The following is a 22,182-nucleotide window of genomic DNA, read 5'->3' as shown; positions in this document are numbered from 1 at the left end:
ATCCTATCCGATTTGATCAATCTGCAGATCAGATTGTATCCGCAATTTTTGGATCAAATGCGGATATTTACTGCAGATATGTGGATATGATCTTATCCATAAACACCCTTAGGGATGATAACACAGGTTGGTCTAAGAGGCGGATGGGTTAGACTCAATTTGGGTTAGCTCCGGAATGAGATACATTTGGGCTTGAATAAGTCAGGAAAAGACCAAATTGGTGGGCCTTCGGTCCAATTATATAGACTGACAATGGAAAATGGAATATTTCAAGACCCAAAAAGAAAATAGAAAATGGAATATTTGGATTCCCTCCAATTTTTCTCCGTCCCTCCACACAGCTGATGAGATGAGTAAAATGAACGGAAGGTAAAGCAATCGCGACTGCAAGTGCAAGTAAATACCTACAATGTCTTCTGAGGAGGTGGACCTGCTGCTTTCCCTGCAGGATCAGGAGAAGGTTCTCGAAACCCCTCCCGCTTCACCTGGATTCGCCGGTTACCTCTCTGACGATGACCGCCATGATGGAGAAAAGCCTGATATGTCAGTGTTCCGAGACTCTGTTCAGGATTGCCTTCAATATGAACCTAACCCTAACCCTGAGCCTAGCCCTAAACCCAAAAGCAAGCCTCTTCTCACCATCGACGCCGAGGTTGAGAAGTTTTCAGGTCTCCGAATAAGGTTTGCCTCCGCCTTTCACTTGTTTGAGCCATATAACTCGACTATAAATTATAATGATTATTTGTTTTTGTCCTTTCTTCAGGAATCAATTGCTGACCTCTAACGAGATTAGAGAATCCTTCTCAGACATTCGTTTTGTTCGCTTATCTGTGATCAAGTAATATTCTTCTTCACTTAGCGTTTGTCAATTTAAGTAAATGTTACACAATTGATAACTTTGTTAATGTAATTGTTTGTTATAGGTAATTTCATATCAATCTAACAATTTTGCTGAATTGTTGTTTACTGAAGGAATTTGTTGATTGGGGATACTTTTTCCGGAAGTTGGGTGACCGTTGGAGTGTTGACTGAGAAGGGGCCTCCGAGGACGAGTTCAACAGGGAAGACTTATTGCATTTGGAAAGTCGGCTGTCTTGATGAGAATACTGTTTCCTTATTCCTCTTTGGTGATGCTTACCAGAGGAACTCCCAGGAGCAAGCAGGAACCGTCTTTGCGCTGTTCAATTCTGCTGTCCGCAAAGATCCCAAGGTTTCCGATCTCCTACTCTCGCTATCACTTGCTTTATTCTAGGGCGTCAAAATGAGCTAAACCCATCAGGCTAGCCCGTTTATCCATTTAAATGGGCAGACTTTGTCTCTAAAATTAAGCTCATTTAAATTTTGGGCTAAACGGGTTGAACCCGATTAACCAAAAAAAAAATTACGGGTTAAATGTGCTAACCCGCGGGCTAAATGGGTGTTCCGTTTATTTTTTTTTTTATATTTTTTTCAAAAAAAAGCAGTACTTTTATTCTTCTCTTATTTTCGGCACGGTTTGCTTAAGGTTGTGCAACTTTTTTTAAATGTTTTTGTAGGGTAATGGTTTTTCGCTGAGTATATATTCCTCTGGTCAAATTTTGAAGATGGGCACCTCTGCTGACTATGGAGTTTGTAAAGGCAAAAGAGCAGATGGCATGGCTTGTACCCTTGTCATAAATAAGTACGGAAACAAATAAGAATCTAAAATTATATGGATATGATTGTCCAGTGAAATTGCATTAATAATTTATTTAGTCTATCTAGACCTTATCCAGTATGCTTAAGTTCTCATTAATGCAAACATGGCGTTAAACCCACTGTTAAAAGTGCTCCCTTTACTGAATATGCTTATTTGAAATTACGATCTGGCACTGCTTGTTTCGGTCTCAAATATGAATGTTTTACCTTTTGCAATATCTGTCAACGGTTTAATAACCATATATTGAATTGTTAGAAAACTATGAGCAATTAATTGTAACCTGGATCCATGTGCTCGGTGCTTGTCCTGTATAAATGGATTTTAAGCTGTTTCTTTTGGGATACAACTCATTCAGTAGATAACTTCCCCCGGAATATTGTACTATAAACTTCACTCACTACTCATACTTCACTCATTCAGTAGATAACTTGCTTTTTAGTCAATTTCTCAAGGGAATATGAAATAACACTATATATAGTATAATAGGCTTAATGTCCTTAGGGTATGAAACTGTTTAATTGTAAAATATGCTTCTTCTCATTCTCCTTGCAGTATGATAATTGTCCATCTGTGTTATTTCAGGCGTTCTGGAGCATATTGTTTGACTTAATAATTGTCCATCTGTGTTATTTCAGGCGTTCTGGAGCATATTGTAAATATCATAAATCAGTAAGTGGCATTTATTCATCCCCCACCGCTCCTATTGTTGACATTTATTCTTAAAAGGATTTCAATTCACCTACGCAAAAATTTCTTGTAGAAAGCATCGGGGAAATATTCTACAACGAGAACTGAACTCAAGGGAGGGTGAGTCTTTTGCTCTTTCTAGTTTAGTTTGAACTTCTGACTTTTGCATTTAGTTTGTGCTGATTGATGAGCTTGTTTGACTGATTTGTCTAAATTCATCTCAGATGTGATATAAACTTTTCTTCTTTTATGTTTTGCTTTCAGAAACTTACACACAGCATTTAGGTCTAGGGATTATCTCAAGTCAGAAGGAATTTACTTAGTTGATCCTCTTGCTGGAAAAGCAAGCTTGAAAAAGTCTCAGCCACTGAAATTGTTGTCAGTGGATGGACTCAGAAAGGCATTGAGGTGTGTCATTGATTCATTGTTACCATGGTCTTGGTTCCTGCTGAGCTATATTGGATAATAATCTTAAGATTTTTTAATTATATTGAGTAAAGTGACAATTTTATGCTCATGGATTTTGATTTCGGACTAATTATCTCTTGAAAGAAAAAAAGTACTAATTAGGTCTTTCACAATAGCAAGCGGTGGATATGTATGTCCTTCTGTCAATAGATAGTGCAGAACGAAACGAAGTTGTCTATATATTTCGTTGTCTACAATGGTGTGTGTCCCATTGCTACCATATAAGCATGGAAACGATATAGTTTTGGACCGTGACAGCATGGAAACGATATAGTTTTGGACCGTGAAACAGCATGGAAACGATATAGTTTTGGGCCGTGAAACATTCATTATCTTTTAAGTTTCTATATAATCTTTATTAACCGCTCTCTATTGATCATAAATTTTATCAAAACAGGTGAAGTTTCACTCCGAAATTTGTTATTTATGTGACGATCTTTTATAAATAGACACATTAGGGTAGTTAACGATACATATAAGTACTATCATTAAATTTTATGTGATGAATTGATAGAAGGACATAACGTGTGTATCGTTTTCTACCGTAGAAGACCAAATTAATATTTTTGTTCTTCAGGTACTAATTAGTCCAAAGCCAAAATTTTCAAGGATTTAATTGTAATTTTACTTGTTTGTTTTTTTAATCTTTTTAAACTTTTTTCTTCTTTTGGTGCCAAGTACTAATACTTTAATCTCTATATCAGCAACGCAGGAAAAGTAACAACTAAGACACACTCTCAGGGGATTAGATTTCTTGCTGAGGTCACAGGTGATTTGATTATCTTGAAGCTTTAATGCCAATAATTTATGTACTTATTCTATTGTGTTCTTTAGCAGCTTTTTATTTTCTTATTTGCAGCTCTTTATTTTCTTATTTGCAGCAAAGTCAGGCCCAAAATTGATGAACAAAGGTCCAAAGGCTCCAAATGAACAAAGCAATGGCACGGACAAGAGGTGCGTGGCGAATAACGTTGCTCTCGCACTTGTTGCATCTTATGCATGTACATATTTTTCCCTGTTAAAGACATTAACACGGTTTTTATTGATTGCTTTCAGGAAATCATCTGGTGTGAATGTGATGGGATCTTCTCCAGTCATAAGAAACCAACATTTGAATGCTAAAAGAACAAGAACTGACGAACAAATTGTCGTTGATAAAACAGTGAAGAGTACTGGAAAGATTATTGAATTGGATTTTGTTAGTTCTGATGAGGATATATGAAACTCAACCGTTGCTACAGTTGGTTTTTCTGCTGACTGCATAAATGTGAATGAAGGCTTCCTAGCGGCTGACGTCATTGGCGTTTAGAAGGTTTCTGTCTTAAGTTATGTACGCTAAATTCTCTCACAAGAAATTCAAGTTTGTTTCACTCGGCGACATCAGTCACATAGGAAGAATGATTAGATCATTCACACTTATATTAGGGCCATGGGGCAAACAATCCAATGCAGCATCTTAACATATTTAGTTCGGAAATTTATTAGGTTCAATTTTGAACTTGATAATGCCGTAGAGTTTTTACCTTCGGGTTCGGGATGTGGATTTCCTCGAAAAGTTAACGCTTCCAAATTCAACACATTTAGGATAGTTTTTTTTTTTTTTTTTTTTTTTTTTTTTTTTTTTTTTATGAAAGTAAAATGAATGATATATTTTAATATTGTAATTTTTGATATTTTTTTAAGATTGTGAAAGAAATCAAAATTAGAAAGTCTAATATCTATACCTCAAAATTTTTTAATTTTTTGAAATAGAAATTGAATTTGAATTAAATGGCAACACAATTCATAATTCAGAAAAAATGTCAATATAACAAATAGTGTTAGGATAGAGAACCTTTGCTCAATTCAAGGAACGGCCCAATCTTAGTTTGGGCTACAAATTAAGTGGGAATTAAAATGGTAGTCGGCCCTTGTTAATGTAAAAAAGTTTTTTTTTGTTGGATTTTCCTGTTTTAGAATAGCTAAAATCTCCTTTTCTTTACTAATATTTTAATATAAAAAAAAAAAAAAAAAAAGTAGCTAAACTCTTACATGAGGACAATAAAAAGCTTTACTTATTTCATGTAGTTTGTATTAATCTTTTTTTTCTTGGTATAGACCTCGCTTCAATAAAAAAAATTCAAAAACAATATATATATATATATATATATATATATATATATATATATATATATATATATATATATATAAAAGACAGATTGTAGCAGATTTTTAGTTTAGATGCCATCTTATGGGATTTTTTAGTTAAATTAAATAAATATAAAAATTACGAAAATAAATAAAGGGTGAGTTATTTACAAAAATGTACTGAGACACATCTCGAATATTGAGGGGTAACCCAAAAATGAGAATATCTCGGATGCTGAGACTCTGTACATCCGAAATATGAGCATTACGTGTAAGGGGTCTCAACACCCGAGATATGTACAATCGTCAATCGTCGTGATTGTAGTCTCAGCATCCGAGATAAACTCGCATGTGTATATAATGTCATATCATCTGAGATTGTCATACATAACAACCATTTTTTTTTTATTTTTGTGACTTTCTAAATGCTTGAGTTTGAGTTCCTTTAAGAAATATGACCCCCTAACAATACGTCTGCGAAGTAAATATCACAAACTGAATGCTACTTGACACGTAGTTGGAGCTTTAGACTTTGAGGTTAGTAGTTTAACATTGTTTTATTATTGTTAATGAATAATAAGTTTAGATGTTTAGTCTTTAGTAACTTAATTAATGGGGTAGGTACAGTGAGTAGACTAAATTAGAAGATCTATATTAGTTTCGTTGGTATACCTAGTATATGGTTTTATACTTTGTATAATTGATTGGAATTACTTAAGTTAAATAAATAAAATAGGTAACTAGTTGTGAGTTAAGTTAAATAAATAAAATAAGTAACTCTCATTTAACATGTTAGTCCGATAAATAGGTATCTATTGCATTTAATATAAATGTTTATCTAGGTGGTTTATAAGTTTTAGCCATGTTTAGCAACAAGTAATGGTTTAGACGAGATTAATATGCACGAGTAAATATTTTGAGAATTGCAGAGACCACGGTTACTGTTGCCACGCCGTGTGACCCTAGGTCTTCCGCTATCGGCCATCTTGTTGCCTTAATTATATAAGGGAGGCTGGATTTGGCATGCAGTAGAGTTGAGAGATTTCATGTTTGACAATTTATTGATCTTTGTATTTGTCAAACGGTGGAGGCCTAAAACCCACACGTTCCACCATCCATGGAGTGAGACTAACATTACGCTCCAAGATGTTGCCTACAACATTGGTCTGCGCACTGCTACAGAGCCCATTAGTGGTTGTATTAGAGACTTTCAGCGATGGCATGGACACCTCACGTGGGAGTGGATTGAGGATTTACTTGGCGCTAGGCCGTCACCACAGTCTGAGGGAGGGAAGCAGGTTTTCGGGGTGAGGATAACCTGGTTTAGGGACAGGGTTGCACACATTCCTACTGAGGCAGCCCCGGATACATTCTGTCAGTATGCCCAGTGCTACTTGATGATACTTATTAGGGGATTTCTGTTAACAGACAAATTGGCTACACTTGTCCCTTTGAGATGGCTGCCGTTGCTGGAAGATTTCGATCGTTGCAGCCAGTTGTCATAGGGTCTGCATTGCTTTGTCATACGTACCACTCATTGTATTCCACTTCTTGTCTCGTAGATCTACCAATGGTTCCCGTATTTTAGCCCGACGGGATACAACGTCGTCAGGTTCCCACTTGCTTCTAGGTACGTACATATTGTAAATAATTTTTAACTTACCAAGTAGTTGTCATTGAATACGTGTTATGTTATGGAATATAATTAATAAAATTCTGTTCATCTATTTTTATTCTACGTAGGTTGGAAGGTCTAGAGCAGCAAAGTAGAGATCATCATTATGGCAGGATCCAGAGTTTGCGTTATCGCATCGATGCCTTGACATTTGACTAGGTATGACGGTTTATGGTTTCTATATTTTTTTCACGCATTGGTATATCGTTTCTAATTATGGTACTTTAACCTGATGTGAATAGTTTCGGTGTACACCTTACGAGGATCTCCAGCTACGTCAGATTGCGCCTAACTAGCTTATGAGTGACGCAGAGATTTATACATGGAGGGCTGTTGTCCCTCTCGTCTGCTTTCACTTTGTAGAATTTCATCATGTTGACAGAGTGAAGAGGCAGCAGCACAGGCTTGCAGATCCGGTGAACGTCGACAACTATCTTTTCAAGACGACGAAGGGAGATGACACTTGGTGGCCCTACATGCACCGTGAGCGGTACAATCTATTTAGGGGCCGTTACCTATAACGATAAGCATTTTCGAAAAATTTAAAATATAAATAAGTTATAATTTATTTTATTAATTGGAGTTCCTTATTTTTAGAAATTAATTTACTAAGAATAACTAAATTAATTTTATGATTATTAAAATTTAATTTAATCATGATTTATTTTATTAATTTAAACTATTTCTTAGAAATTATTTCATTAGACAAAATTAAATTGATTTTTATCATTATTACTATCATTTGAATTTGGATAACTTAAGGTTATTATATAATTTTTCTATAATATGATATTTACATCATTAATTTTATGATAACTAGAGTTTAAATAAATTAGAAGATTTATATAATTTTTATTATAACAAGATATTTCGAGAAAGGACAAATAATAATAATAATAATAATAATAATAATAATAATAATAATAATAATAATAATAATATATTATTATTATTATTATTATTATTATTATTATTATTATTATTATTATTATTATTATTATTATTACCCGCTTTTATTAAAATAAAGTTTAGTGAATATTATTAATATCGAGTTCAAAATCCGCCGATATGAGTAAATATCAGTTATCTTCGGTGAACTTAATTTTGCTAATGCTTCGTCGTATATCTTTTATCATTATGTTACTAATGTTATTTATATTAGTAATTCATACATATTTATCCCTATATATATATATATATATATATATTATTACTTGTGTTTTAATATATTCAGCTTTCATAGTTATCCGTTCAAGATATTTATAACTTGAACCGCGGACTCAGCAGTTTATAACCTTGACACATGGCCACTTAGTGACACTTGCCCCTTTTGATCAAACACATTATCACCATCATAAATCCTCTCTTGATCACCAAAAATCACAAGAAAAAGAAAGAGAGAGTCGTGATTGAGAGAGAACGAGAACCACCATGACCGAAAACCTTCGACTCTTGATTTTTTGAGATTCATAACTCCAATAAAAAATCTAATCTGATTAAATTGTTCGTATCTTCCTCCTCTTTACGTTGGTGTCACTTTTGTTCGGGAGAAGTCGTCGAAGGGAGCCGCTGAATTTTTCATAGCCGCAGCAGTGAGGAGCGTCGCTGTCGAGTTACCACGAGAAGAGTCAGACAAGATAGAGAGAAAGGATGCGATGGAGAAGAGGGGAAGGCATGGTGGTTTCGTTCACTGCCGTTGCAGCCACCAGAGTCGTCAGGAGCTGCAGCCGTTGCTGTTTGAGGCTGACCGAAAGAGTGGAGGTGACGGTGGCACTGCTGTGTGTGATAACAAACGGCTGCGTTGTCGCTGAAGCTCTCTGTCGTTGTTACTGGACAAGAAAAATAAGATTTTTAGACGCGTTTGGTTTTATGAGTTCGACTATTTGAGGTAGGTGTGATTTCTTAAACTCAATTTACTATTCAAGAATTGTTACATGTCGATATTAATGCGAAAAATATATTTTTATGATTTTCGTAAGTTCCATGGATTAAATTTAATTATTTTTAGGATGACTCTAATTGAATTATTGATTGGTTGTGGTGGCTAGAAATTATGATTTTTTATTTTTTATGTTGAAGATAGTTTAAATTGTGATTTACTGGAATTGGTTTGATTTTGAATTGGTTTGATTTTATAAATGATTTGCTATTGGAGTTGGTCAGTTTTGAAAAAAAATTTAATATTAGAATTGGTTTTGTTGATTTATCGAAAATGATTTTAAGAACTAGAAATGATTTGAGATATCAAAATAATTTGAGTTTTAGTATTTTTAGGATGACTCTAATTGAATTATTGATTGGTTGTGATGGCTAGAAATTATGATTTTTTATTTTTTATGTTGAAGATAGTTTAAATTGTGATTTACTGGAATCGGTTTGATTTTGAATTGGTTTGATTTTATAAATGATTTGCTATTGGAGTTGGTTAGTTTTGAAAAAAGATTTAATATTAGAATTGGTTTTGTTGATTTATCGAAAATGATTTTAAGAACTAGAAATGATTTGAGATATCAAAATAATTTGAGTTTTAGAAATGGTTTGATTTTGAAATGATTTAATACTGAAAATGATTGAGAAGGGTTTCAGGGATGTTGAGATAGGATCCTTGAAGGATGGCAAACTTCGAATTTTAGAGAAGATGTTGTCTAAATTTTTATAAAAATTGGAGGCTTCATTTGAAATGATTATTTAAAAAGATTTGGATTTAAGAGTTATATGGTTTGAGTTATTAAGAAAATGATTACGTTTTAAGTTTGATTTATTTAGAAAAGAATAAATTATGTTTTGGGTTGGGATTGTTGATGGAGCTAGTTTTGGTGTTGGAAGAGATATGTGAAGTAAGTAAGTGACGTGATGAGTACTAAGATTATGATTGTGAATTGTGACAGTATGTTCTATTCCGTTCTTGTTGCATCACTTTCTCTCTGTTTGTAAAGTGTGTCGAGCACTATATCCCATGAGTGTGTTGGACACTATATCCCAAGAGCGTGGCAGGCGCTATATCCCAAGAGTGTAGAAGTACTTTACTCTGGAAAGTGTGTCGAGCACTATATCCCAAGAGTGTATCAGGCACTATATCCTAAGAACGTGACGAGCGCTATATCCTAAGAGTGTGGGAGTACTTTATCCTGGATAATGCAGTGGACACTATATTCCGTGAGTGTGGGGGACACTATATCCCAAGAGTGTGGAGCATGTCAGAGAGACGATATCCAGGTTAGCTACCGGGTGTGTTGGATTCTGGCAAAGTAACCGACATATGAGCTCACGGCTAGCAGGATAGGCATGCATCATGTTGCATTTGTTTACTTTGTTTGGGTGTGCTTAAGTGTTTTGGTTTACCTAACTAATGAATTCTATTTAACTGGTAACTGTGATACTTGATGTAACTGTTCTTTAAATGTGTTTGCCTTGTATTTATTTGTGCTTATGATTGATTTCTATTTTGAAGTATCGGTGATGGATTGATGATAGCGGTGATTTGTTTTGAGTTGGACCGGAAGCCGGGTTGATTTGATTTGGGCCAAACACCGGGATTGGTTGGATAGGTGGTAAGCTTGTTTATAATGGTTTCTTAGTAACTGGTGAAATGTATGGTATGTTGTTTTGTGTGAAATTTTATAAGAAAAATATAAGTTTTAGATTTGGATAATGAACTGACGATCACTGCGACTGAAAATAGTTTTATTTAAAAAATATTATCTTATATCAATTCTTAAAAATCCTCTACTGAGAACCAGCGATGACGATGTTCTCACCCAGGAAGTTTTTGCTAAGTCTTTGGTTGTACTATTTTTGATTGTGTATAAGTCAGTTTTTCCCTCGCCCTTGTCATTAAAACTGTGTAAGAGGGATATGAGTTATATGATTGGTATGTATATAATATGTATAAGTTACTTCTATAAGAAGTTGTGTACATATGTATTTGCATGTTGGTAAAAATTTAAAAGTATTTCCGGTTTTTCCAACAAAAACAGCGATACGTTTTCGAGTCAAAGGTTTATTCCATATTATTAAATATATGAAAGTCGTTGTAATAATCTTGCTATCAGAGTGGCGTAGGCGGAAGCATGACATTCTGATAGTAAGGGTGTTACATTACCAGGTACAACACTTGGTTACGATCGATGGCCATCTGGACCTTCGTTCGACACATGAGTACCTTACCTGGTGGCAGCAAGTCTGTAGAGTCAGATTTTTCTCAGTGGAGGAGGTCCTTATCAATCTCAGAGTAGTAGCCCTACTAAACAATATCCTCCCTGCGGCTCTTGGTCAGAGAGATGAGTTACAGTTACCATGGGATGCCCTAGATCAGAGGCGATGGGCGAAGAGGCACAACCTCGAGATGATGTCCGGAGACTGGCACGGAGGGCACGCGATCAGCGCATCAGGCGGGACAGCAGAGATCCTCAGGACGGTGATAGAGACTAGCACTTGTCAGATGAGGAGGCTGAGTATGCACGGCAGGAGAGTATATCGGAGGATGACATCCCTGATCCACATGTAGAGCTTCCGTTCGACGCATTCTTTGCCGAGCATGAGGCCGACATGGCCAGGACGCTTATGCCGGGTACCTCCATCCCTAGTCACCACTCGACTGATGACACCGCTTGGGACCAGGCCCAATTCGACATTAGATCTGATGTTGTGATAAACCTTGATGACATGTTCCAGATCGTAGGTGCGATTGAGGATGCGATGGATGAGTTTGCAGGTTGTTATCGACAGCAGAGAGACGATACCAACATACCAAGGTCATCGAGCTGTGTATCAGTCCAGCATGGTTCAGCTCCATTATCATATTACCAGACTTCGCCTCCACCCCACCACCAGTATGGATCCACACCATCATCCTATTATCAGACTCCACCTCCACCACCATAGCCACCTTTGTCAGGATCCGTCTTGCCACAACCTCCTCCGCCGCCTTCTGTGCATGGAGCAGCTCCTCCACCACCACAGCCACCTTTGTCGGATCTGTCTGGCCACCACCTCCTCTGCCACCTCCTGTGCATGTAGCATCTCCTCCACCACCACTCCCAGCAGACTTCACCCACTGCGAGCCACCCAGCTATTTGTCCTCAGCCATACCATCCTCTGAGGGTGTGTCGTCCTCGTGGATGTGGGACTAGACACCATTTGGATCCGGCAGGCGGACCGCGTTAGTGTACATTATAACTATGTAGTTTGATAATCAATTATGCTTTTTTTAGTTGATTATTCATATACGACTCTAGATATTATGATCGCCAGTCATGCCTTTTTAGTTCATTATTCATGTATGACTCTAGATATTATGATTGTCAGTTATGGTTTCTAAGTTAGTTATTCATGTATGTGGTGCACAAAATCACAATCACACTTTTGTAATTCCACACAACTAACCAGCAAGTGCACTGGGTCGTCCAAGTAATACCTTACGTGAGTAAGAGTCGGTGCCACGGAGATTGTCGGCTTGAAGCAAGCTATGGTTATTTTGTAACTCTTAGTCAGGAAATTAGTAAAAAAAATGATTGGGTTTATGAAGAATAAATAACATAAAATAAATAATACTTGTTATGCAGTAATGGAGAACAGGTTGAGATTTTGGAGATGCTCTGTCTTCTGAATCTCTGCTTTCCTACTGTCTTCTTCTTCACGCACGCAAGGCTCCTTCCATGGCAAGCTGTATGTTGGTGGATCACCGTTGTCAATGGCTACCATCCGCCTCTCAGTGAAAATGGTCCAAATGCGCTGTCACCGCACGGCTAATCATCTGTCGGTTCTCACTTATGTTAGAATAGGATCCATTGATCCTTTTGCGTCTGTCACTACGCCCAACACTCGCGAGTTTGAAGCTCGTCACAGTCATCCCATCCCAGATTCTACTCGGAAAACCACAGACAAGGTTTAGACTTTCCGGATCTCAAGAATGCTGCCAATTGATTTTAGCTTATACCACGAAGACTCTGGTCTCACAAATTTGAATGCTCTGTTGTCAGGAGATACAATCAAACGCGTGAACCAGGAATCAAAGATATACACACTCAATCTAAGGTAGAACGGAAGTGGTTGTCAGGCACGCGTTCATAGGTTGAGAATGGTGATGAGTATCACGGATCATCACATTCATCATGTTGAAGTGCGAGTGGATATCGTAGAATAGAAATAAGAGTGATTGAATGAAAAACAGTAGTAATAACATTAATCCATCGAGACACAGCAGAGCTCTTCACCCCCAACCATGGAGTTTAGAGACTCATGCCGTAGAAGATACAAAATTCAGATGTAAAAATATCATGAGGTACATAGTAAGTCTCTAAAAGTAGTTTTTATACTAAACTAGTGACCTAGGTTTACAGAAAATAAGTAAACTAAGATAGAAAGTGCAGAAATCCACTTTCGAGGCCTACTTGGTATGTGTTTGGGCTGAGCATTGAAGCTTTCACGTGCATAGGCTGCTCCTGATGTTTAACTCCAGCTTTTGTGCCAGTGTGGGCGTTTAACTCCAACTTTTATGTCAGTTCTGGCGTTTAACGCAAGAATAAGGTAGAAACTTGGCGTTAAACGCCAGTTTGCGTGATCTCAGCTTGGGCAAAGTATGGACTATTATATATTGCTGGAAAGTCCAGGATGTCTACTTTCCAACGCAATTAAGAGCACACCAATTGGGCTTCTGTAGCTCCAGAAAATCCATTTCGAGGGCAGGGAGGTCAGAATCCAACAGCATCTGCAGTCCTTTTTCAGCCTCTAAATCAGATTTTTGCTCAGGTCCTTCAATTTCAGCCAGAAAATACCTGAAATTACAGAAAAATATGCAAACTCATAGTAAAGTCCAAAAATTTAAATTTTACATAAATACTAATAAAAATTTAATAAAAAGCGAATAAAATATACTAAAACTACCTAAAAACAATGCCAAAAAGCATATAAATTATCCGCTCATCTCAACACCAAACTTAAATTGTTGCTTGTCCCCAAGCAACTGAAAACAAAATAGGATAAAAAGAAGAGAATATACTATAAATCCCACAATATCAATGAAGCTTAGTTCTAATCAGATGAGCGGGGCTTGTAGCTTTTTGCTTCTGAACAGTTTTGGCATCTCACTTTTTCCTTTGAAGTTCAGAATGATTGGCATATATAGAAACTCAGAATTAAAATAGTGTTATTGATTCTCTTAGTTTAGTATGTTGATTCTTGAACACAGCTACTTTATGAGTCTTGGCCGTGGCCCTAAGCACTTTGTTTTCCAGTATTACCACCGGATACATAAATGCCATAGACACATAACTGGGTGAACCTTTTCAGATTGTGACTTAGCTTTGCTGAAGTCCCCAGTTAGAGGTGTCCAGAGTTCTTAAGCACACTCTTTTTGCTTTGGATCACGACTTTAACCACTCAGTCTCAAGCTTTTCACTTGTACTTTCATGCCACAAGCACATGGTTAGGGACAGCTTGATTTAGCCGCTTAGGCCTGGATTTTATTTCCTTGGACCCTCCTATCCATTAATGCTCAAAGCCTTGGATCCTTTTTACCCCTGCCTTTTGGTGTTAAGGGCTATTGGCTTTTTCTGCTTGCTTTTTCTTTTTTTTTTTTGCAAGCTTTGTTATTCACTGCTTTTTCTTGCTTCATGAATCAATTTTATGATTTTTTAGATTATCAATAACATTTCTCTTTTTCATCATTCTTTCAAGAGCCAACAAATTTAACATTCATAAACTCCACTATAAAAAATATGCACTATTCAAGCATTCATTCAGAAAACAAAAAGTATTGCCACCATATCAATATAATTAAACTAAGTTCAAGATAAAAATTGAAATTCATGTACTTCTTGTTCTTTTGTAATTAGGAACATTTTTAATTTAAGAAAGGTGAAGGATTTATGGGACATTCATAACTTTAAGGTATAGATACTAGACACTAATGATCATGTAGTAAAGACACAAAACATAGTCAAACATAAAGCTCAAAACCGAAAACAGAAAAACAAATAGACAAGGAGATTAAGGAATGGGTCCACCTTAGTGAGGGTGGCGTCTTCTTCCTCTTGAAGAACCAATGGTGCTCTTGAGCTTCTCTATGTCTCTTCCTTGCCTTTGTTGCTCCTCCCTCATGGCTCTTTGATCTGCAGTCAAATGCTCTACCACTGAACTATGGACCCTTGAGATGAACCTCTCCATTTCTCATGACTCGAAGGTGGAAGCAACTGCCTTCCTTTTCCTCTTTCTAGAGATTTCTCTGGCCTTAGGTGCCATAAATGGTTATGGAAAAATAAAAAGTAACGCTTTTTTCCACACCAAACTTAAAAGGTTTGCTCGTTCTCGAGCAAAAGAAGAAAGAAGAGAGTAGAAGGAGAAGTGGAGGAGATGGAGTTGTGTGAATGGGTGGGTTTGGGAGGGGAATAGTTTGAATTTGAATGGTAAGGTAGGTGGGGATCCTGTGGGTCCACAGATCTTGAGGGGTCAAGGATTTCTCATCCCTGCTCCATTTAGGTGTGCAAAATGCCCTTAGAGTGCAATTCTGGCGTTAAACGCCAGGTTGCAGCCTATTTCTGGTGTTTAACGCCAACTTTTCTTCCCTTTCTGGCGTTTAACGCCAACTTGGTGCTCTGTTCTGGCGTTAAACGCCAGCTTGTTGCTTCTTTCTGGCGTTAAACGCCAGAATTGTGCCAGACTGGGCGTTTAATGCCCATTCTACTACTCTTACTGGCGTTTAAACGTCAGTAAGTCTGTCCTCCAGGGTGTGCTATTTTTGATGCTGTTTTTGATTCTGCTTTAATTCTGCAGCTATTTTTGTGACTCCACATGATCATCAACCTAAAGAAAACATAAAATAACAATGGAAAATAAAATGAAAAAGTAATTAACATAGATAAATAAGATTGGGTTGCCTCCCAATAAGCGCTTCTTTACTGTCAATAGCTTGATATTACTGAGCCTTATAGTTTGCAATGTCTACAAAGCACGGAGCTTCCTGAATAGTAAACAATTGCTCATCTGGAAAGGTTTCAGAGATCTCAGTAGGAGGGATGGACGCTCCTGCTACTGGTTCTATCCGGGACAGGTGATCAGCTACTTGATTCTCTGTCCCTTTTCTGTCTCTTATTTCTATATCAAACTCTTACAGAAGCAACACCCATATTATCAGTCTGGGTTTTGAATCCTGCTTTGTGAGGAGATATTTTAGAGCAGCATGGTCAGTGTACACAATCACTTTTGATCCTACTAAGTAAGATCTAAACTTGTCAATGGCATAAACCACTGCAAGCAATTCCTTTTCTGTGGTTGTGTAATTTTTCTGCGCATCATTTAAAACACGGCTAGCATAGTAAATGACGTGCAGAAGCTTGTCATGCCTCTGTCCCAATACTGCACCAATAGCATGGTCACTGGCATCACACATTAATTCGAATGGTAATGTCCAGTCTGGTACAGAAATAACAGGTGCTGTGACCAACTTAGCCTTCAGAGTCTCAAAGGCCTGCAAACACCCTGTGTCAAAGACAAATGGTGTGTTAGCAGCTAGCAGATTACTCAGAGGTTTTGCGATTTTTGAAAAATCTTTTATAAACCTCCTGTAGAATCCTGCATGCCCCAGAAAGCTTCTGATTGCTTTAACATTGGTGGGTGGTGGTAATTTTTCAATCACCTCTACCTTAGCTTGATCCACCTTTATTCCCTTGTTCGAAATTTTGTGTCCAAGGACAATTCTTTCAGTCACCATAAAGTGACATTTTTCCCAATTTAAAACCAGGTTAGTCTCTTGGCATCTCTTCAGAACAAGTGCTAGATGGTTAAGACAGGAGCTAAATGAGTCTCCAAATACTGAGAAGTCATCCATGAAGACTTTCAGAAATTTCTCTACCATATCAGAGAAGATAGAGAGCATGCACCTCTGAAAGGTTGCAGGTGCATTGCACAGACCAAAAGGCATTCTTCTGTATGCAAATACTCCAGATGGACATGTCAATGCTGTTTTCTCTTGGTCCTGAGGATCTACTGCAATTTGGTTGTAACCTGAATAGCCATCCAAAAAGCAGTAGTATTCATGACCTGCTAGTATCTCTAGCATCTGGTCTATGAATGGTAAAGGAAAATGATCCTTTCTGGTGGCTGTATTGAGCCTTCTGTAGTCAATACACATACGTACCCTGTAACTGTTCTTGTGGGAACCAGTTCATTCTTTTCATTATGAATCACTGTCATGCCTCCTTTCTTTGGGACGACTTGGACAGGGCTCACCCAGGGGCTATCAGAAATAGGATAAATAATCCCTGCCTCTAGTAACTTAGTGACCTCCTTCTGCACCACCTCCTTCATGGCTGGATTCAGCCGCCTCTGTGGTTGAACCACTGGCTTAGCATCATCCTCCAATAGGATCTTGTGCATGCATCTAGCTGGGCTTATTCCCTTAAGGTCACTTATGGACCACCCAAGAGCTGTCTTGTGTGTTTTCAGCACCTGAATTAGTGCTTCCTCTTTGTGTGGCTCTAATGCAGAGCTTATGATTACCGGGAAAGTGTTATCTTCTCCCAGAAATTCATATTTCAGGGATGGTGGTAGAGGTTTGAGCTCGGGTTTAGGAGGATTCTCCTCTTCCTGAGGAGTTTTCAGAGGTTCTTTTGTTTTCTCTGGTTCCTCCAGATCAGGCTGAACATCTTTAAAAATATCCTCTAGCTCTGATTCGAGACTCTCAGTCATATTAACCTCTTCCACCAGAGAGTCAATAATATCAACACTCATGCAGTCGTTTGGTGTGTTTGGATGCTGCATAGCTTTGACAACATTCAACTTAAACTCATCCTCATTGACTCTCAGGGTTAATTCCCCTTTTTGGACGTCAATGAGGGTTCATCCAGTTGCTAGGAAAAGGTCTTCCTAGAATGAGAGTTGCACTCTTGTGCTCCTCCATTTCCAGCACTACAAAGTCAGTGGAAAATTCAAATGGCCCAACCTTTATAATCATGTCATCAATTATGCCTGATGGGTATTTAATGGAGCCATTAGCAAGTTGAAGACAGATCCGGGTTGGTTTGACCTATTCAGTTAAGCCAAGCTTTCTGATAGTGGATACAGGGATTAGGTTGATACTTGCCCCAAGATCACATAGAGCTGTCTTGGTACAAGTACCCTCTAATGTGCATGGTATCATAAAGCTCCCAGGATCCTTAAGCTTTTCTGGTAAATCTAAATCATGAGAAGTAACTAAATTGGCGAGCTTTTGTTTTAATGGATGCATTCCTTCACTTCATAACCTCTGGTCTATGTCTTCTGGACTTGGATTTGGGCCAAAAAGGGCTTCAGAAATCGCTGGAAGCGTTTTCTGCAATTTTTGGTGCGTGGCCTCTGTCACGCGTCCGCGTGGGTCACGCGGTCGCGTCATTCGGAGCTTTTCTTGTCACGCGGTCACGTCAGTCATGCGGCCGCGTCATATGTGTTTTGCTTAAGGCGCGTGATCGCGTCAGTCACGCGGCCGCGTCGCTGTTGATTCGCGCTTGGCATGCGTCCGCGTCGCCCATGCGATCACGTGGATGCCAGTTTCTCCAAAAACTCCGTTTTGTGCTTTCCTTCCATTTTTTGTATGTTTTCTTTCCATCCTTTGAGTCATTCCTACCTTAGAAGATCTGAAACTACTCAACACACTAATTACGGCATCGAATGATAATAAGGGTAATTAAAATAATTAATTTTAAGCATAGGAAACATGTTTTTCACATACATCACATAATAAAGAAGGAGAAGTAAAATCATGCAATTAATATGAATAAGTGGGTGAAGGATTGAATAAATCACTCATTTAAGCATAAAATATATCATAAAATATGGGTTTATCAACCTCCCCACGCTTAAACAATAGCATGTCCTCATGCTAAATCCAAGGTAAAAAGTAAGGTTAAAGTGGTGGAATGTCATGCAATGCAATCTAATCTGAATGCAACTACCTAGATGAATGATGCATCATGCAATTCTAATTTTTTTTATTCACTTGAATATAAAGCTTGCATGTAGTTAAATTAATTCACATTCTCAAGGAGTCATGTATATATATATATATATATATATATATATATATATATATATATATATATATATATATATATATAGCCAAGCCTTAGATAGTGATAAAGTGCCTTTACAATTGAGATGGGAGAGAAAAACATTTTTAAAAAAAATGTTAAAAAGCTTGCAAGACAGTTAATAATTTAAGCAGAGATATATGTTAATGAGCTATTGAACCTCACTGGATTTTGTGTTTACTCTCTAATCACTCAGTGTTTATTGGGTTAATCACTCTATTCTTCTTTTTATTCTTTCTTTCTATAACTTTGTTCTTCATCTAACCAATCAACAATCATAGAATATAGTCATACCCAAAATCATGAGGTCTTAAGTAAGGTTGTAATGGGGCCAAGGTAAAGGTAAGGGTATATGTATAAGACTAAGTGAGCTAATAAGTGAATCCTTAATTAGACTAAGATCTCACCTAACATACATACTTTCTAAATCAAAGCTTCTTTACCTATTTTCCATATTTTCTCACTTTTGATGTTACATGCTCATATCTCAATATTTATTTTTATTCCATGTGCATTGCTTTATTTCATAATTGGGGAATTCTTTTTGTGTCCCCTTTATTCATAACACTTTTTTTAATGCACATGGCAATTCAATTATTTTGATTTTACATGAGCATGCTTCCCAAAACTTTTTATTTGAGTTATTTTATTCTTTTCAAATTTTCTACCTTTTGTTTTTATCATCCATGTTCCCAATAGGTTTTCCCACATTTAAACCATACATACTTCCTATCTTAAGCTAACCTAGGATTCAACTTGGGATTTTTATTTTGTCTTTCTGCTTAAGGCTAGTAATGTGGCTGATAGAATAAAAGGGGATTTACAGGCTCAAGGGGCTAACAAGGGTGATGTAAAGGGTAGGCTATTTTGGGATAAGTGAGCTAAAATCAAATAATGGCCTCAATCACTCTCTTGGTATGTATTTCTATTCTATAATCGGACATATAGATTAAAACAAAGTAAAGAACACCAGAATAAACAAGAAGGGCGGAACACACAGGAAAAAATTATGGTTTGAATGTAACCATACAATTAAGCTCTAAACTCACAGGCTGTGTGTTCTCTAGCTCAAAAATCATTTATCAGTTATGTATGTCATGCAGGTTTAGTTAAAAATTCTCATTATTCTCAATGTAAAACTTATATTGAATGGCTTTAAAGTTCTAGTGTTTCTCCTTGATGAAATGTTGTTAATTAACTAACATGTAATGCTATATATACAAGGTGTGGGTTGTTTTGATTCTGTTAAAGTCTCTACTTTACTTCCTTTTTCTTTTCAATCTATTTCGAGTTATCTTATGCTAAAAAAGGGTAAACTATACTAATCAATCCACAATTTCTATAACTAGTAAGTTAGAATTGTAACTAAACTAAGTGGCTAAAATATGAACTAAAAAAGCAAAATGCAGAAATAGAGTATAAATACATAAAAAGTAGCAATGTATAAGTACTGAAAAATAAAGAGAAAAAAACAAGAAAATAGTCAAAATAAAGGAAAAAGGGTCTATAGTGGTTCACCAAAATGATACGCCAGAGATGGCGACCACCTCCCCACACTTAAAATGAAGCATCGTCCCTGATGCTCACTCAAGCAGGGTGTGAAGGGGTGTCATCACCGGAAGGATGTGTGGCCGGAGTCTCTGTGGTGGCGGTCTGAGCATCTGGCTGCTGTAGAGGAGGTGCTGACTGGATAGGGATCTTGGAGTCTGCAGCCTGGATCTGATGTGGGATCTCCTGCTGGTGTGCTACCTGCTGGGTGCCTGCCTGCGCTGCCTCCTGCTGTGGATGAGGCGCAGCCAGTCCTGCGGGGTGAAGTTTTTCTCCCGCCAGGAGGCATCATGCATGAGATCTATGATAGACATAGATTATTCTCCTCTTTTACGTTTGCCAGTGGTAGCCTTTCCTTTTCCCTTTCTCTGGGAATTTGACATCCTGAAAAACAGAAAACCAGGATATAATAAAAATAGGAAAACAAATAGGCAAATAGTAAAAAAAAACACAAAGTGGCAAAGGAGAATTAGAATGAGGTAAATGAGTTAAGTAAATGTGCATTAAGAATTGTATAGGAGTTAAAAGTTCGAAAGGAAAAATTCACAATCCAAAATGTAATAGAAGGCATGTTAAGTAGGAAAAATTATCAGTATGCCATGGTTAGAGGGTTAAAAGAAAGTGAAAAACCAGAAAAAAGATTTTAAAAGGTTAGTTTGGTTAGAATTAAAAAAAGATTTCAGAAAATTAGAATTAGTGAGTTAATGAAAAATGGGTTAAGGTAAGTGGCATAAGGATAAGTTTCTAAGTAACAAGCATTCATAATTAGAAGTGATAGGTAACTCATAACCAAACAAGGAAAACAGGTTGATGATGATTCAAATAGATATAGAAATAGCAAAAATTGGAATCAAACATCAAAAATGAAATATATGAACCAGGAAATCAAAGAGAATAAGAATGTGTGCCTGGCATTCATGAATGGGTTTGGGTAAAGCAGAGGAAAGCAGATTTCAAAATGCCAAAATCAAAACATGAATGAAAACATTTTACAGAAATTTGGGCAGCATTCCGGCTAAAATTGGATTGTCCCGGAAAATAAACAGCAGTCAAATAGTTCATATGAATTAAAATTAAAGCTTGCAATTACATATAAAGAATATAAACATGAAAATTCAGTGTAAAGAGCAGCATGAAACAAGAAATCACAGCATATGAACATTACAAGCATCACAGTAACAGCAGAATTGCAAATTTGATAAAACAGAAACATGAACAGTGCAAGTAAACAGGCCTAAATTCACTAACCACATCCTAGGCTACCTAACATCCTAAGATCCACTACAGCATGTATATCGAACTAGCCTAAATATGAACATAAACAGAAAAATATGAACTAACTACGAATGGATAGAAGGGTGATGTTTTGCGGAACCTGGAAGGCTAATGGAGGAGATTGGGGTAGAGAGGTGTCTGGGGGGTGGTGGCAGTCGCGGCTGGCGCGGTGGAGGTGGTTGGCGCGGCGGTGATGGCGGCTGTTCGGAGGCAGGGGAGTTTAGGAAGGGGAATGGGGGTAGGGGGTAAGAGGGGAAGGGAGGGGGTAGATGTGTGTGTAGTGGATGGAGGGCGCGGCTGGGACGGGCGGCGGCGATGGGTGGTGGTTGCGAAGGGGGCAATGGCGGAGAGGGGGGGAAGAAGAAGAAAGAAGAAGAAAGAAGGGGGAGGAGGAAGGAGGGTAGGTGGCGGCGGCGTCTGGGAGGTCGGCGGTGATGGTGGCTGGATGGTGGTGGTTGGATTGGAGGGGAAGAGAGGGAGGAGAGGGTTTCAGGGGGGGCGCGACTGATAGGGTTTGCGTGGTTGGGGGGGTTATAAATTTGAATCCATGCGGCCGCGTGGGGCACGCGGTCGCGTGGCTGGAGCGAAATGGGGGGTGACGCGATCGCGTGGGTGACGCGATCGCATGGAGGGCAAAAAATATTGAATGACGCGATCGCCTG

General features: G+C 37.7%; 1 protein-coding gene across 3 annotated transcripts; it reads left to right on the top strand.

Annotated features, from left to right (window-relative positions):
- The first annotated feature begins 287 nt into the window (after positions 1–287).
- LOC112766675 (uncharacterized) lies at positions 288–4,324 on the top strand. Of its 3 annotated transcripts, none has more exons than XM_025812572.2 (10): positions 288–681; positions 764–838; positions 973–1,210; positions 1,536–1,660; positions 2,314–2,347; positions 2,439–2,485; positions 2,630–2,773; positions 3,538–3,602; positions 3,715–3,787; positions 3,890–4,324. In XM_025812572.2, the coding sequence occupies exons 1-10, from the start codon at positions 410–412 to the stop codon at positions 4,053–4,055; spliced, it is 1,239 nt and encodes a 412-aa protein (XP_025668357.1). In that variant the 5' UTR covers positions 288–409; the 3' UTR covers positions 4,056–4,324. The 3 variants fall into 3 exon arrangements, with proteins under 3 accessions (XP_025668357.1, XP_072078875.1, XP_025668358.1); XM_072222774.1 differs by having other exon boundaries at positions 3,693–3,787; XM_025812573.2 differs by lacking the exon at positions 2,630–2,773.
- The last annotated feature ends 17,858 nt before the right edge of the window (positions 4,325–22,182 follow it).

This window comes from Arachis hypogaea, chromosome 17 (assembly GCF_003086295.3).
Source record: "Arachis hypogaea cultivar Tifrunner chromosome 17, arahy.Tifrunner.gnm2.J5K5, whole genome shotgun sequence".
Classification (NCBI taxonomy): Eukaryota; Viridiplantae; Streptophyta; class Magnoliopsida; order Fabales; family Fabaceae; genus Arachis; species Arachis hypogaea.
Note: the sequence above shows the minus strand (reverse complement) of the source record. Positions and strands in the feature narration are given on the sequence as shown.